The sequence below is a fragment of the Chiloscyllium plagiosum genome, unplaced genomic scaffold, assembly GCF_037043375.1.
Source record: "Chiloscyllium plagiosum isolate Xiang-an unplaced genomic scaffold, Cpla_swu_hap1 HiC_scaffold_37, whole genome shotgun sequence".
In the NCBI taxonomy this organism is placed as follows: Eukaryota; Metazoa; Chordata; class Chondrichthyes; order Orectolobiformes; family Hemiscylliidae; genus Chiloscyllium; species Chiloscyllium plagiosum.
Genome location: NW_028270175.1, coordinates 11,299,003 through 11,315,285, shown reverse-complemented (window position 1 = coordinate 11,315,285; position 16,283 = coordinate 11,299,003). Strand labels below are relative to the sequence as shown.

At 39.2% G+C, this 16,283-nt stretch overlaps 1 protein-coding gene across 5 annotated transcripts in view; it reads right to left on the bottom strand.

The window, feature by feature from the left end:
• ptpn11b (protein tyrosine phosphatase non-receptor type 11b) overlaps positions 1-16,283 on the bottom strand; it is a 138,842-nt gene that overhangs the window by 102,944 nt on the left and 19,615 nt on the right. The window contains exon 1 of one of the 5 annotated variants that reach the window (XM_043676120.2): positions 9,946-10,192. The exons of the other annotated variants lie outside the window; for them this stretch is intronic. Coding sequence (XP_043532055.2) covers positions 9,946-9,953 — 8 coding nt within the window. The 5' untranslated portion in view covers positions 9,954-10,192. Of the gene's footprint in view, positions 1-9,945; positions 10,193-16,283 lie in introns of those variants that run through there. 5 annotated transcript variants of the gene reach the window in all.

Sequence of the window (16,283 nt, the reverse complement as noted above, 5' to 3'; positions counted from 1 at the left end):
CTGAGAAAGACTCTTATCCCCACTCTCTGCTTTCTGCCAGACAGCCAAGCTTCTATCTATGCTAGCACATTGCTTCTAACACTATGGGCCTTATCTTACTCAGTAGCCTCCTGTGTGGCACCTTGAAGTCCATGTGGATAACATCCATTGGTTCTCTTTGGTCTAATCTGCTAGTTCTTTCCTCAAAAGAATTCTGGCAGATTGGCCTACCTTTGATGAAACCATGCTGACTTTACCCTATTTCACCATACACTTCCAAGTATTCAGAAATGTTATCCTTCACAATGGATTCTAGGATCTTATACACGACCAAGGTTAGGCTAACTGGTCTATAATTTCCCCATCTTCAGCCTTACTCCCTTTATAAACAGGGGTGTTAAGTTAGTGATTTTCCAGTCCTCTGGGACTCTCCCCATTTCTTGTGATTCCTGAAAGATCACCACTAATGCCTCCACTATCTCTTCAGCTATCTTCTTTAGAACTCTGGGGTGTAGTCCATCTGGTCCAGGTGATTTATCCACCTTCAGGCTGTTCAGTATTTCTAGCAACTTCTCCTTGGTGATGGCCACCATACTCAGCTCTGCCCCTCACTCTTGAAATTCTGTAAAATTACTCATGTCTTCCACAATGAAGACTGACGCGAAGTAATTATTCAGTTCATCAGCCATTTCTTTGCTCCCCACTACTATCTCTCCTGCGTCATTTTCCAGTGGCCCAATGTCCTCTTTTGCCCTTTATATATCTAAAGAAACTCTTACAGACTTCCTTTAAATCACTGGCTAGCTTACCCTCATATTTAATCTTATCTTTCCTAATTTCTTTTTTGATCGCCTTTGATTGGTCTTTGTAAACTTCCCAATCCTCTGGGTTCCCACTGTTATTTGCTACTTTACGTATTTTCTCTTTGGCTCTTATGTTATCCCTGACTTCCCTAATTAGCCATAGTTGACTTGTACTCCCTGTACCATGCTTTTTCTTTTCCCCACGTAGGATGAATCTCTGCTGTGTCTCCTGAATTACTCCCAGAAACTCATGCCATTGCTGTACCACTGTCATTCCTGCTAAGCTCCTCCAAGTCAGTTCTACCTAGTACCTCCCTCATGCCTCTGTAGCTGTCTTTATTCAGCTGAAATACTGCTACCTCTGATTTTATCTTCTCTCTCTCTCTCTCTTTCCAATTGCAAGTAAATTCGATCAGGTGATGATCACTGCTTCCTAAGGATTCCTTCACCTTAAGCTCTCTGATCAATTCTGCCTTATTGCACAACAACTAAATCCAGTATTGCATGTTCCCTACTGGGCTCAATCACAAGCTGTTCCAAGAAGCCATCCCGTGGACATTCCACAAATTTCTTTTCTTGCAAGCCACTACCAACCTGACTTTCCCAGTCTACCTGCATATTGAAATCCCCCACGATCACGGTAAACACATTAACAGTGCAGGTTAAAAAGAAACAAAAACAATTTTCAAAATGCTGTCAGCCAGCTACTGTCAAAAATGAACTAATAGGAAAGAATTTCAATCAACCCACAAAGCCAAGAATCTCAAAATCAACCCTTTGGCTAACAACGTCAATACTATAAAGACGGAGCCAGTTTATCTTTAGTCACCTGTGAGTGTAAGAATTTGGGGTATCCTGTCTGGAACTGTAATAATTTGGAGAACTTTGCCCAGGGTTGTAACAATGATAAATCAATTATACCTCACAACCACCTTTGTTGATACCTCCTCTATGTTGCCAGACATTCATTCCCTGATGAACAGGATTATCTGAAGTGTTTCACTTTCCCATGTACTGGTTATGAAGGAATATACAAGATCCCCACTACATTGCTGCAGCGGATCTTTTACTAGGTTGAAGGCACTATACACCAACAAATTGTTATTGTTTAGAAGGAATATATCTTTTTTCCCCACAACATGCTTAAAACATAAATTTTTCACAAATAATACAACTAAGTATACCTATTTGATTAAATAATATTGCAGTTACTCCAATGCAAAGATGGACTCACTGCGGCATTTTAAAAACTATTTTAATGGTATGCAAAAAGTATTACAAGATTCACTGGTGTCGTGCAATGGGATAACTCTCTCCATGTACATACGCGTTGCAAAATTGGCACTATAGTGGAATATATAGTGGTCTCTGAGTGTTTACATTTAGCCAGGCTTACATAATTAGTCGTTATTCTGATGCTAAATTCAGTCAGCTCTCTGCATCTGGTCTTAATGTCTCAATGATTTATGGTTCAAAGCACAAAAAAAAACCATTCACACACAAACTTCCTCTTTGTCCAACTGTAAATTTCCCTCTGTGCATACATGTAACAGCAGACCATCAAATTAAGCTTTGCAATTGCTTCCTAATTCTACATTATCATGATATAGCATTCATGCCACCTATAAAGTTTATGAAAGCTAGAATACTTGAAATACAAGCTCTTTCATGTCTTAATACCTGAAAATGATCAACCCTCCAGCCAAAACCTATAGGCTTGTGAAAAATTTAAATTGTCTGGTATGGATTACATATTTAGTACTGTCATGACCATCTCCAACCTACATTCACATTCAGCAATCTCAAATGTTTTAACTTAAATTTCTTAGTTTTGAAATGGAGCTTCTGTGACTTGTGAATTGATGTCCTTATGCCTTCCACTGATCCTGTTCTGTGACCAAGTAGCATTTGAAGAGACCATAATTAAAATCTATTCTGTTTCATAATACCTATAACGATTAAGCACATGTCTTCCACTCAGTTCTATGAACATCTATGGCAAGGTAAGGGTAAACATCAATAGAAGCTATAAATCTGAAACATATATGTAAGGAGATCTCAGTTACCTGTAAGAGAAATATGGTTGTAATGATAACGCATTTTAACTTTCCAAACATAGACTGGGACTGTCATAATGTGAAGGGCTGCATGGGAAGGAATTCATTAAGTGTGTACAAAGAAAACCCCTCTTATTCAATATGTGGATGTACCTACTAGAGAAGGAGCAATACCTGATCTTCTATTGGAAAATAAGGAAACACAAGTGACTGAGGTGTCAGTGAGGAGCACTTTGGGGCAAGGGGTCATAATTCTATTAGTTTTAAAACAGTTATGGAAACGAATAGAACGGATCAAAAAGTTAAAGTTCTACATTGGGGTAAAGCCAATTTTGATGGTATTAGACAGCAACTTTCAAAAGTTGATTGGGGGAGGCTATTCACAGATGGTTGGCAAAAATGAGGCCTTCAAAAATGAGATAACAAGAGTTGAGGCAGTATATTGCCGTTAGGGTGAAAGGCTGGTAGAGGAAGGGAATGCCAGATCACTAGAGAAAATGAGAATCCAGGAAAAGATTCTATGAATACATTAGGGGAAAAAGAGCGTTGAGGGAGAGAATAGAGCTCCTTAAAAGATCAGCATGGCCATCTTGGTGTGGAGGTCGAGGAGATGGGCAAGATACAAAATGAATATTTTGCATCAGTGTTTACTGTGGAGAAGGACTTAGAATCTAGGGAACTTGGGGAAATAAATATTGATTTCTTGAAAATAGTTCATGTTACAGAAGAGGTGGTGCTGTATGTCTTATAACACATAGGTAGATAAATCCCTGGGACCTGATCAGGTGTTCCACAAAACTTCATGGGGAGGCAGGGAAGAGATTGGGCCCCTTGCTGAGATATTTGGATCATCAATAGCCACGGGTAAGCTGCCGGAAGACTGGAGGTTGGCTAATGTGGTGCCATTATTTAAGAAAAGATGTAAGGAAAAGCCTTACATCAGTGGAGGGTAAGATGTTGGAGCAGATCGTGAGGCAATGCATTTACATGCATTTGGAAAGGCAAGGACTGGTTAGGGACAGTCAGCACGGCTTTGTGCATGGGAAATCATGTCTCACTAATTTGATTGAGTTTTTTGAAGAGGTGACAAAGGGAGATTGAAGAAGGCAGAGCAGTAGACGGTGTCTATATGGACTTCATGATGTGGAGGTGCTGGTGTTAGACTGGGTGGAGAAAGTTAAAAATCACAACACCGGGTTGTAGTCTAACAGGTGTATGTGAAAGTACAAGCTTTTGGAGCACTGCTCCTCCGTCGGGTAACTAGTGGGGGGTGATCATCGGATACTGAATTTATAGTAAAAGATCAAAGTATCATTCAATTGATGCAATGTATTGAACAAACCTAGCTTGCTGTTAAGTCTTTAATCACTTAGAATGGGGATGCAGGACTTCAGCATAGCATTCGACAAGGTGCTGCACAATAGACCAGTTAGTAAGTTTAGATCATATGAGATCCAGGGGAGCTAGCCAATTGGCTACAAAATTGGTTTAAAGGTAAGAGATAGAGGGTGGTAGTGGTAGAGAGCTGTTTTTCAGATTGAAGGCCTATGACCAATGTGCCACAAGGATCAATGCTGGGTCCACTGCTTTTTTGTAATTTATATAAATGATTTGCATGTGAATATAGGAGAAATGGTGAGCAAGTTTGCAGATGACACCAAAATAGGTGGTGTAGCGTATATCAGGACCTTGAACAGATGGGCCAATGAGCAGAAAAGTGGCAGATGAGGTTTATTTTAGATAAATGGGAGATGTTGCATTTTGGGAAGGCAAACCAGGGCAGGAATTGTACAGTTAATGATACGGTCTAGGGGAGTATTGCGGACAAAGAGAACTAGGGGTGCAGGTACATAGTTCCTTAAAAGTGGAGTTACAGGTAGATAGGCAAGTTTACCTTCATTGAGTGTAGGAGTTGGGATGTCATGTTACGACTGTACAGACATTGATGACACCAGTTTTGGAATATTGTGTACGATCCTACAAGAAGGATGTTGGTAAACTTGAAAGGGTGCAGAAAAGATTTACAAGAATCGTGCCAGGACTGGGAGAATTTCAGCTATAGTGAGAGGCTGAACAGGCTGGTGTTTTTTTTCCTTGGAGTGGAGACTGAGGTGACCTTATAGAGTGTCTTTAAGACATGGAAAGGTTCTTGATTACTATGATGATCAAGGGTTATGAGGAGAAGGCAGGAAAATGGGGGTGAAAAGCAGATCTGCTATGATTGAATGGCGAAGTAGACTCAATATGTCCAATGGCCTAATTCTGCTCCTATATCTTATGGTCTTCTGGTCTTTACAGAGAATGAAAGATGAAAGACCAGTCAAGTAAGTGTTGAAATTGCCTACAAGCAATAACGGTATGAAAGACGATTTCAGCAGTGGAGCCAACGGCAGGCGTAGAGTCAATTAGATTAGTCAGTATCCACCTCGCTTATGATTGACGCTATTTGATTGGAATCTCATCTCAGTGCTATCATAACACTGACATTGCAAACTGCAGTTCTGTTGATATGAGGGATAAACTTGATGATGTGGAAACAGTTTGCTATGGGAAGTGAAATCAATAGCACTGTTATTTCCAATATTTTGATGGAGAAAACTTCTGCACCCTAGGTACTAAATGTTGAAAAATAATGTGACAATTTCAGTGACAGCAAAGGGGTCAAAAGGAGTGGTCAGGTGGATCTGGATGTCATCTGTACATATACATCAGTCATTCTACACCAGCTGTAAAAACCTAACAATATCTCTGACATTTGTTGCAGAGTAAGACCCCATACAGAAAACACAGGATACACAGAACATACCTACCAAGGATGGATCATCAGAGAAATATCTCTAAGATGTATATGAGTCGAAGTTAGCTTATCTGAAAGAGCACATCCACAACAGCGAGACTTTGATTCTACTGAAACTGTAAAATTTTATATGCTTTGCTACTGTACACATTTTACTGATCTGCTACCTTCCTCATTTAAATGTTTAAAAGTACCTCAAAAGGTTATCGTTTTAACAGTGTTAACACTGTCACTCTATTCAACTGAAATTTTACCAAATCTTAGATTGGTCATGGATTATTGTGGCCCTTTCTAGCACTAGCACTAAGCCACAAATGTTTTTTTTATTGAGTACAGGAGTTGGGAGGTCACGTTACAGCTGTTCAGGACATTGGTTAGGCCACTGTTGGACTACTGAGTGCAATTCTGGTCTCCTTCCAAATCGGAAAGATGTTGTGAAACTTGAAAGGGTTCAGAAAGGATTTACAAGGATGTTGCCAGGGTTGGAGGATTTGAGCTATAGGGAGAGGCTGAACATGCTGGGTTTTTTCCCCCCCCCCCCGGAGCGTCGGAGGTTGAGAGGTGATCTTATAGAGATTTACAAAATTGAGGGGCACGGATAGGATAAATAGACAAAGTCTTTTCCCTGGGGTCAGGGATTCCAGAACTAGAGGACATAGGTTTAGGATGAAAGGGGAAAGATATAAAAGAGACCTAAGGGGCAACGTTTTCACGCAGAGAGTGGTACATGTATGGAATGAGCTGCCAGAGGAAGTGGTGGAGGCTGGTACAATTGCAACATTTAAGAGGCATTTGGATGGGTATATGAATAGGAAGGGTTTGGAGAGATATAGGCCGGGTGCTGGCAGGTGGGACTAGATTGGGTTGGGATATCTGGTTGGTGTGGATGGGTTGGACCGAAGGGTCTGTTCCCGTGCTGTACGTCTCTATGACTACTGATGTGTACAATGTAAAAAAATGCTTTGCTGTCTTTTTGAGTCAGAGGTTAAATTAAGCCCAAATATCATTTAGGAATAACAATTTGCTTTGTTATAGCTTGCAAATGCACATGCCTGCCCGACACAAATTCAAACAACTTTTGGCATTTTGCAGTCTGAAATGGAACTTTGCATTACCAACATAAGTTATCACTTCCACTCACTGAAACAAAAGTAAACTTTCCAATAATTGAACAAACAAAAGGTGAACTAATTAAAGCCTTGACATATATGCCTTGGTAAATTGTCCCAAATTTGTGGAAAACCAGATCACTGTAGTGCAAAATGCTTAGAAGTAACAGGATAACATTTCTGCTTCACAGTCACATTCTTCTCTACCTGACACAGTGTAAAGTCACTCCTGCGCTTCCTAGCAGCTTCAGCGTGTTGGAAATGTATACAGCAAAACTGCACGCCCATACTTGACAACTTTCCACTCACTAAATTTAACAGAAAAATCATCAACTTGCAGTTCAAAATTCTGTAAATGTGCACTATCATATACAAAAGCATAATTATTAGAATATAAACAACTTGGTTAATGCAAATAGTTCTAGAAATAAAAAAAAGAGGGAACTTGACATTATGCAAGGAACTTTGCACAACATATAATCTCAGTGATGTTGATATAACTAAAGGAAGCTATCAAATATTCATGTAGAACAGGCTCTTTTTAAACAGTAGAGATTTTAATTGCAACAGTTGGAAAAATCCTGCCAGGTCCCACCACTAAATGCAGTAAAGCGATGGTTCATTTTATTTCACAACAATTTGGTGAACTTCACATTTAAAGATATTTGTATTGCAACAGCAGCAGTTCAGATAGTAGTACAAGTTTCTGAGAGAGATAAAATATATATATTTTTTTAAAATCTCAATTTCTTGTTTCCTCAGACTAGATTACATTCTTCAAACAAGGGCATTGTTTCACATATTGTTTCAGATTAGAGAAAACTGCTTCTGTGCACCATCCCTCTATAATTTTGTTCCAGTCTTTACGCTGGTGTAGAGGCTAGTCCAGGAACATGCTTAGAAGTAAGATGCCTTTTTGCCATCACACATGGCAGGTGGATCAGGGTACTGAAGATTGAGCCAAATTGATGTATTAGTATGCCACAAATGCAATGCTAAAAAATACTGAATTGGTTCAATGCATTTTGGAGACCAGTATTCATGTTTTAGATCAAGAGACCCACAAAAAAAAGTGAATTTTTATTGTTACTGTAAATGAGGTAGGCCAGGCATCAACAGATGTCTGCTTTAAACTTCAGTGGCATTTTGGTGAAGCAACATAAAGAGGCATAAACAAAATGTTCATGTAACATTTTAGCTATCACCCATTACACAACAATTCTATGATTATTTTATTTGGAGAAAATAAATGTCTCAAAAATCCTGATTAGTAGAATAAAGTATAAAATAGGAATTAAATTTCTTTTTAAACCCTACAAAATCTGATACCATATGAAATTGCTGGAACTATGGCATTTTCCTGTTCATGTTAAAGAAAATAAAACCAACTGTGGAATTTTTTTGAATGGCCTATTGTGATTAAGGATGCACATTAGGCCACATCCTGATGTGCTGTAAATCTTTTACATGGCAATAAAATCAAATAATTAATCAGCTGAAACGCAGAGCCTTAGATACAGAATACTGATTTAAAATGATTCCAATGATTATTAATACTGAATTTTTTAAATAATCACCATGGTTAAACAATGTTGCTGTTCAGTTACCCCTCGAAGTTTAGAGCAACAAATTGATGGATTAATGTGTACTGTTTCCGGTACTTGTGTAAAGTAGATAGCAGCTGAAAAATGTGTTGCTGGAAAAGCGCAACAGGTCAGGCAGCATCCAAGGAGCAGGAGAATCGACGTTTCGGGCATAAGCCCTTCTTCAGGGATCAGTGATTGAATTAATAAAAATTCTTTGAAAGTAATAGGTTTGTGACAAATTTAGAAAAAAAAAGTGTTTGTATTACAACATTCATCTAACACACGAAATTAAGAAATAAAAGTGCAAGCTAAAGATGATGAATGTTCTTACCCCGAAGTATGCACATATCTTCAGTTCTATAATACACTACTACTACAACTAATAACTGATTGCTCATGGTCAAAGTCCCACAAAAAAAATCAACACTTGAATTCGTATCAGACAAACTATCAACATTGAAAAATCTGACAGCAGTTGAAACAATAATAGAATTCCTAAAAGTTCCAGTTCTTAGTACTTACAATCTTTCAATACTTTGTTTTCCTTTTTCAAACTAAGATGTTGATAATATTTACGGTGTTTTTAGTTTGCATTCTTAGCCAAATCTAAAGTCAGGATCAGAGTCTCTCAGTTATTATTTTAATTGTCACACAATTCCCTTCATTAGCAAGGGAAAAAGAAAGAGCCTTGACTAACCAAGAAGTATATTACAAAAAAAAAAGTTTATTAAATGCACTGAAGTCTCATCTCAGTTTCCAAAATTGTTTGTTAATGGAATAAGTATAATAACACAGAACAAATAAAACATAGGTTTAAATCAAAGAAAGTAAAGTAATCAAATGGGTTAAATATTCATATCAATAGTCTCTATAAGAACGTAGGAAAAATGGATAACAATTTTCCGATAAAAAAACATTTCTTACTCTCCTCAGAAATCCAAAGCCATGGCGTTCTTTTCCAATTTAAATTACTTGTATATGGGAACAGCAGTAGGCAATTTTATTCCCTCAGCCATGTTTCACCATTCAATGAGATCATGGCTTATTTGTGACCCAAATCCATATGGATGTCTTTGCTTCATTTCCATTACCAATGATTAATAAAAATCAATCTTGGAGTTAAATGAACAATTTACTAAGCATAAATTACTGTTTTGTGGAACAGAGTTTCAAACTTCCGTTATCCTTTGCACGTAGTTTCACACTTCATATAGCAATAATAATTTGAATTAATTTTTTAAGTTTAGTGATTTGGGCATCATAAATGTTAGAAGCTCGAGTTGAAAATAACCTGAAAACTGAACGAAACGAAATATCCTACACAACTATACACCAATCTACATCGGCCCAAATAAAACATTTGAGTTGCAGAGTATTTTCAAGTCTAAAAAGAAGCTTTACACATGGTATTGCAGCTGAGTATTTCAAATTAGTATTGAGTATACATTAAGGAACCATACTGCACTCCAACATTGAATGGCTATTCTATTTCAGACATTTTACCTTAAATCGAACAAAAATATATGTGTCCTACTACACACTATTACAAACATTCTCAAATAGAATATTCTATAATTTTGAATAAAAATGTAAAAATCTTCACAGCTTCCATACCTCACCATACTGTCCAAAGCTCTTCAGCCCTACAAATAAAGCCAACAGCCACTAATCCAGTTTAAGTATACAAAAGTCAATAACTCCAGAACAGCTCAGAGAAATAAGAGAAAGGGCTTAATTAGGATTTGGTGAGTGTGGTTGGGCAGTTAAGAGAATTTTGTAACAAACAGATTGCAACGCTTGTTCAGAGTCACTGCAACGTTACATTACAACTGTACCTCAGTAGGCTTCCAAGAAGAGACAACAGCTGCTTCAATGAGGTTATAATGCGGAAAAGGAAATCAGATCAAAGTCCTATCGTAGAGAGAGCAGCAGACATTTTTAGGAAGTAAAAATACTGCTAAGCTTTATTACTGGCTCTCATTAGAGCATAATATTTAACATTCGGGTTTCCTCAAGATTTATTTGATAGGTTGTAAAAACGTTCAATTTGATATTTACTGAATCGATTCATCATTTTCAATGGCAGTATTTTGTGTAATATTTCATATTTAATGGTTGTAGTGACAGCTCTCAGATAAAGTTTACTGAATAACTGAACTGAAGTTCTGACTATTTTTATTTTTCTGAAAATCAATCTCATAATAGAAAGTGTGCAAACAGCTGTCAAGGTGTAAAATATTTCCTCTTCCCACCAGCCCACATTTTCCATCTTCCCAACCCTAACTACTTAGTATTTATACTGTACTATAAAAAAAGCTTACTGCAACCATAAAGATTTACTCAAGCTCAATACTCAGTATCAACTACTAAAGTGTTGCTGATGAGTTGGTTTTAAATCAAACGAATGCTCTAATACAATGTACATAATTTCCTTCCAACTACTAAAAATGTTCACTTCAAAAAAGGCCAGTCAAACTTTCCATAAATGAGAACTTCAACAATTTGATTAGTTTTATTTTATATGTAGGTCCACCAAATTCAAACAAAAATATTGACCAATTTGGAAACAATAATAAAGAACTGAATTAAGCTTTTTAACAAATTAGATTCTGTGCTCTGAAATTAACTTTTAAATTATCTGACAACTCATGTCTGAATAAAATATTTCACTCCATGGAAAAACCAACATTCAAACTGGTACAAAAAAAAAGTAAACATATTTCTCAGGACTAACAACTGTCCAATTGTGCCATTACCCAACTTTCATTTTTGATTATATTCTCAGATAAACAAAACAAATAACTTCCATTTTACAGGGAACTGAAACACTTCATATTTTGTACTCTCAGAATCCAGCTTTGGTATTACATTTTGGGCCAGGGTAACTTGAAAATATATGCTAACTTCAACTTCAGAAGGATGTTGATCTTATGTGGTCTATTTCTCATGACAGCCTCTTTGTACCTCATTGATACCATGAGCACATAGGACCCTGAAGTTTAGTTTGGATTGACTATTTGAATCTGGAATTTCCAGTTCTATTATTCTAAGAAACATTGTGGAAAAATCACTGAAAATGATTACTTTTGCTTTCTAAGATAAAAAGTGATGTCAAATATAAAGGAAGTCATAGTGACATAGCATTGTAAAGTGACAATAGTCAATTAGTAGTATGTTATTTGATAACACAGGGCTTCTACATTTAATCAGCATATAAAAACATAAAACAGGTCAATCTTCATTTTTGATGATAAGATCTCTTTACTTGCACCTAAATGGAGAATGTTTAAAATGTCCCATTTGACAGGCAGTAGATATAATTCTCAAATTTTATCAGATAGACAGCAAAAGACAATGGTGCAAATTTCACTCCAGCTCCATGGTAAAATTCATCCAATTTTAACATCAAACAAAACAATCCTTGATAATATTTAATATTGCACAGAAGTATTAACTTAGATTATTTGCTCAAATCCTAAATGCTGTAATGTAAGACTTTTTCTGATGCAGAAGGGAGGAGAGCTACCATCTTATTTCAATATTCTATTTGGAAACAAAACAGACCCTCTCAAGGTTAAAAATTATTATAGTTATCACAGAGATAAGCCAAAATGGTCTTCAATTTAATTTTTTTGTACTTGGTCCAATTTTTTGAATTTAGCTGAAACCAGTTACCTTTGAAAAATTATACAGATATAATCTACTAAATGCAGAATTAAAATTGACCAGTTAATATAGGAAATTTCTCTAGGTGGCAGTAGCATTACCAATGGTGCAGTTACAGATCTGTTAGAAAGAGATTTTATTCAAGGATAGTTTCCACCTGAAATTTCATGTTGTTTGATATTGCTAACTACAGCTGGAGCGGTTTTTAATAAATGGTTTAAATGAGGCTGGCTTTCTAAATATGTTCCTGCTGACGTCCCAAGATAAAACTAGGAAGCACTGCAAGGAACGATAACAGTAAGAGAAGAAAAACTGCAGTGAACTGGCAGTCAGCCACAACACAATTCAATATGAATTATAACCCATTTCCTTTCTTTTAAATCTATTCCTTCCCGGCCACACTATCAAAACTTCAAATACGATCGAAGGACAAATTTTCGTCTGCTATGCAGCCCATGTACACCTACTAATGAGACACAAACCAAAAAGGAAAGATGCACAAGAAAACATCAATGGATATCTATGCTAACTTTGCAGTTTAATTGCATTTGTGCTCTACTGAAGCTCCACTTCTGTGCACCTCAAGACATTTCAAATTTAAATACAGCTTAATTAAATAGACCTGGGTCATGAGACCAGTTCACTTTAATTTGGTTTGAATCTCGCCACTTTTAGCTCCAACAAATAACATTTGCGTAATATTCCAAGTACTAGACAATAGTCATCTGACAAAAAGAGAATCTAATCATCTTCCCTGGACATTCAATGGCATCACATTCACTGAATTCTCCAACATCAACACTCCAATGCTACCAATCAGAATCTGAACTGCAGCTACTTAAATACGGTGACTACAAGATTTAGAAACTAGGAATTCTACAGCAAGTAATTCACCTTTTGAACATCTAATGCCTCTATCCGTAAGGCATCCGTAAAATATGGAATAATCTCCACTTGTATTACAGCTCAGTGCCATCCAGGACAAAGCAACCTGTCACCTGAAACATTGATTCCCTCCACGGTTGCACAGTGACAGCGATAGTCACCATATAGATGAAGAATAGCTGCAGCAGCAATAAAACTTTTAACAAGTATTAATGGAGTTCCTTCAAAAGCTATGCCTAATAAAAAGGAAAACTTCCAAGGGATCCACACCTTCTTTATGAAGGATCTTCAATCACATTTTAAACAAACATGGCCAACTCAGTCATACTTAAAAAGGTGACCAATGCCATGAATCTTCTTATCATTCACTACCAACCATTGATTGCCTCATTCAGAAGGCCAAATATCTACTGCAGGTTCCCCTTATAACAGAAAGGTGTGTACCAGAAACCTGGGCTGCTTTGGGTTGGCAGGATTCTTCAAAAAGAAAAAACACATACGGAACATAACCTGATCCAGCCCTCCTACCACAGATGCCCTCCATAAGTTGCAAGGGCTACCACTCCACTGATGTCTAATTTGAACATGATTATTTTGTCATTTCACCACGCAGCAGAGTGTGTTAAATCCAGTGAGGAAGTATAACTGAGGAAATGGAGTGCAAATTTGGATTTTGAGTACAACCGTTCTCACCCTACAGAAAATCAGTTCTTGCTCCATTACAAAGAGCTAACTGCTTGGTTAGTATTGGCTAAGTGATAAAAGTCTCTTCCCCTCTTACAAAGTTAAAATAGCATACAAAGTGATAGTAATTAATTGCAACTCTTTCAGGATGGCAGTACTGGCAATATATCAAGGTTGCCGCAAAGCGTGTTGTGATCCAAAGCGAACAAATCTGTAGTAAGCACTTGAGGTTTGAGAAGTGTGAAAACTAAATAGTGCAAAAGGAAACATTTTCTAAAAATATTCTTGGGGGGGGGGGGGTGCAATTGTGGATGGAGGGAGCAAAGGAAAGAGAATGAGAATTGTGAATTACAACAGTTTACGCCATCCTCAGGACAACTACAATACAATTAGGGATAATCAACATGGCTCTGTACATGAGAAGTCACAAACTTGATGATTGTTACTTTTAAAAGAAAACTGAGGATTGAGAAGGGCAGAGTGGTAGACATGATCTATATGGACTTCAGTAAGGCATTCGACAAGGTTCCCCATGGGAGATTGGTTAGCAAGGGGAGATGTCAGGGGTGGGTTCTTTACCCAGAGAGTGGTGGGGGCATGGAATGCGCTGCCCGTGGGAGTGGTGGAGTCGGAATCATTGGCGACCTTTAAGCGGCATTTGGATAGGTACATGGATGGGTACTTAATCTAGGTTAGAAGTTCGGCACAACATCGTGGGCCGAAGGGCCTGTTCTGTGCTGTATTGTTCTATGTTCTAAGGTTAGATCTCATGGAACACAGGGAGAACTAGCTCGAAGGTAGAAGACAGAGGATGGTGGTTGCTTTTCAAACAGGAGGCCAGTGACCAGTGGAGTGCCACAAGGATTGGTACTGGCTCCACTACTTTTTGTCATTTACAGAAATGATTTGGATGTGAGCTTAAGGGGTATAGTTACTAAGTTTGCAAGTGACACCAAGATTGGACGTATAATGGACAGCAAAGAAGGTTACCTCAAATTACAATGGGATCTTGGTCAGATGAGCCAATGGGTTGAGGAGTGGCAGGTGGAGTCTAATTCAGATAAATGGGAGGTGCTGCATTTCAGGAAAGCAAATTTTAAGCAGGAACTTATACACTTAATGGTAAAGTCCTGGGGAGTGTTGCTAAACAAAGAGACCTTGGAGTGCATGCTCATAGCTCATTGAGAGTACAGTCGCAGGTAGATTGGATAATGAAGGCAGCATTTGGTATGCTTTCCTTTATTGGTCAGAGTATTGAGTACAGGAGTTGGGAGCTGAAAATATGTTGCTGGAAAAGCGCAGGTCAGGCAGCATCCAAGGAGCAGGAGAATCGACGTTTCGGGCATGAGCCCTTCTTCAGGGATGAGGAAAGTGTGTCAAGCAGACTAAGATAAAAGGTAGGGAGGAGGGACTTGGGGGAGGGGTGTTGGAAATGCGATAGGTGGAAGGAGGTTAAGGTGAGGATGATAAGGTGAGGGTGATAGGCCGGAGTGGGGGTGGGGGCGGAGAAATCAGGAAGAAGATTGCAGGTTAGGAAGGTGGTGCTGAGTTTGAGGGTTGGGACTGAGACAAGGTGGGGGGAGGGGAAATGAGGAAACTGGAGAAGTCTGAGTTCATCCCTTGTGGTTGGAGGGTTCCTAGGCGGAAGATGAGGCGCTCTTCCTCCAGCCGTCATGTTGCTATGGTCTGGCGATGGAGGAGTCCAAGGACCTGCATATCCTTGATGGAGTTGGAGGGGGAGTTGAAGTGTTGAGCCACGGGGTGGTTGGGTTGGTTGGTCCGGGTGTCCCAGAGGTGTTCTCTGAAGCATTCCGCAAGTAGGCGGCCTGTCTCCCCAACATAGAGGCGGCCACATTGGGTGCAGTAAAATGATGTGTGAGGAGGTGCAGGTGAATGTGTGGTGGATATGGAAGGACCCCTTGGGGCCTTGGAGGGAAGGGGGGGGGGGGGGGGGAAAGAGAGGCGGTGTGGGCGCATGTTTTGCATTTCTTGCAGTTGCAGGGGAAGGTGCAGGGAGTGGAGGTTGGGTTGGTGGGGGGTGTGGACCTGACGAGGGAGTCACGGAGAGAGTGGTCTTTTCGGAACGCTGATAGGGGAGGGGAGGGAAATATATCTCTAGTGGAGGGGTCCGTTTGGAGGTGGCGGAAATGACGACGGATGATATGATGTATATGGAGGTTGATGGGGTGGTAGGTGAGGACCAGTGGGGTTCTGTTCTGGTGGCAATTGGAGGGGCGGGGTTCAAGGGCGGAGGAGCGGGAAGTGGAGGAGATGCTGTGGAGAGCATCGTCGACCACGTCTGGGGGGAAATTGCGGTCTTTGAAAGAGGAGGCCATCTGGGTTGTTCGGTATTGGAACTGGTCCTCCTGGGAGCAATGCAGCGGAGACGAAAGAATTGGGAATATGGGATGGGGTACAGGGTGGGAGGAGGTGTAGTCTAGGTAGCTGTAGGAGTCGGTCGGTTTATAGTAAATGTCCATGTTGATTCGGTCGCCCGAGATAGAAATGGAGAGCTGTAGGAAGGGGAGGGAGGAGTCTGAGGCGGTCCAGGTAAATTTGAGGTCGGGGTGGAAGGTGTTGGTAAAGTGGATGAACTGTTCAACCTCCTCGTGGGAGCGTGAGGCAGCGCCAATACAGTCAGTCATCGATGTAGCGGAGGAAAAGGTGGGGGGTGGTGCCAGTGTAGCTGCGGAAGATGGACTGTTCCACAGATCCTA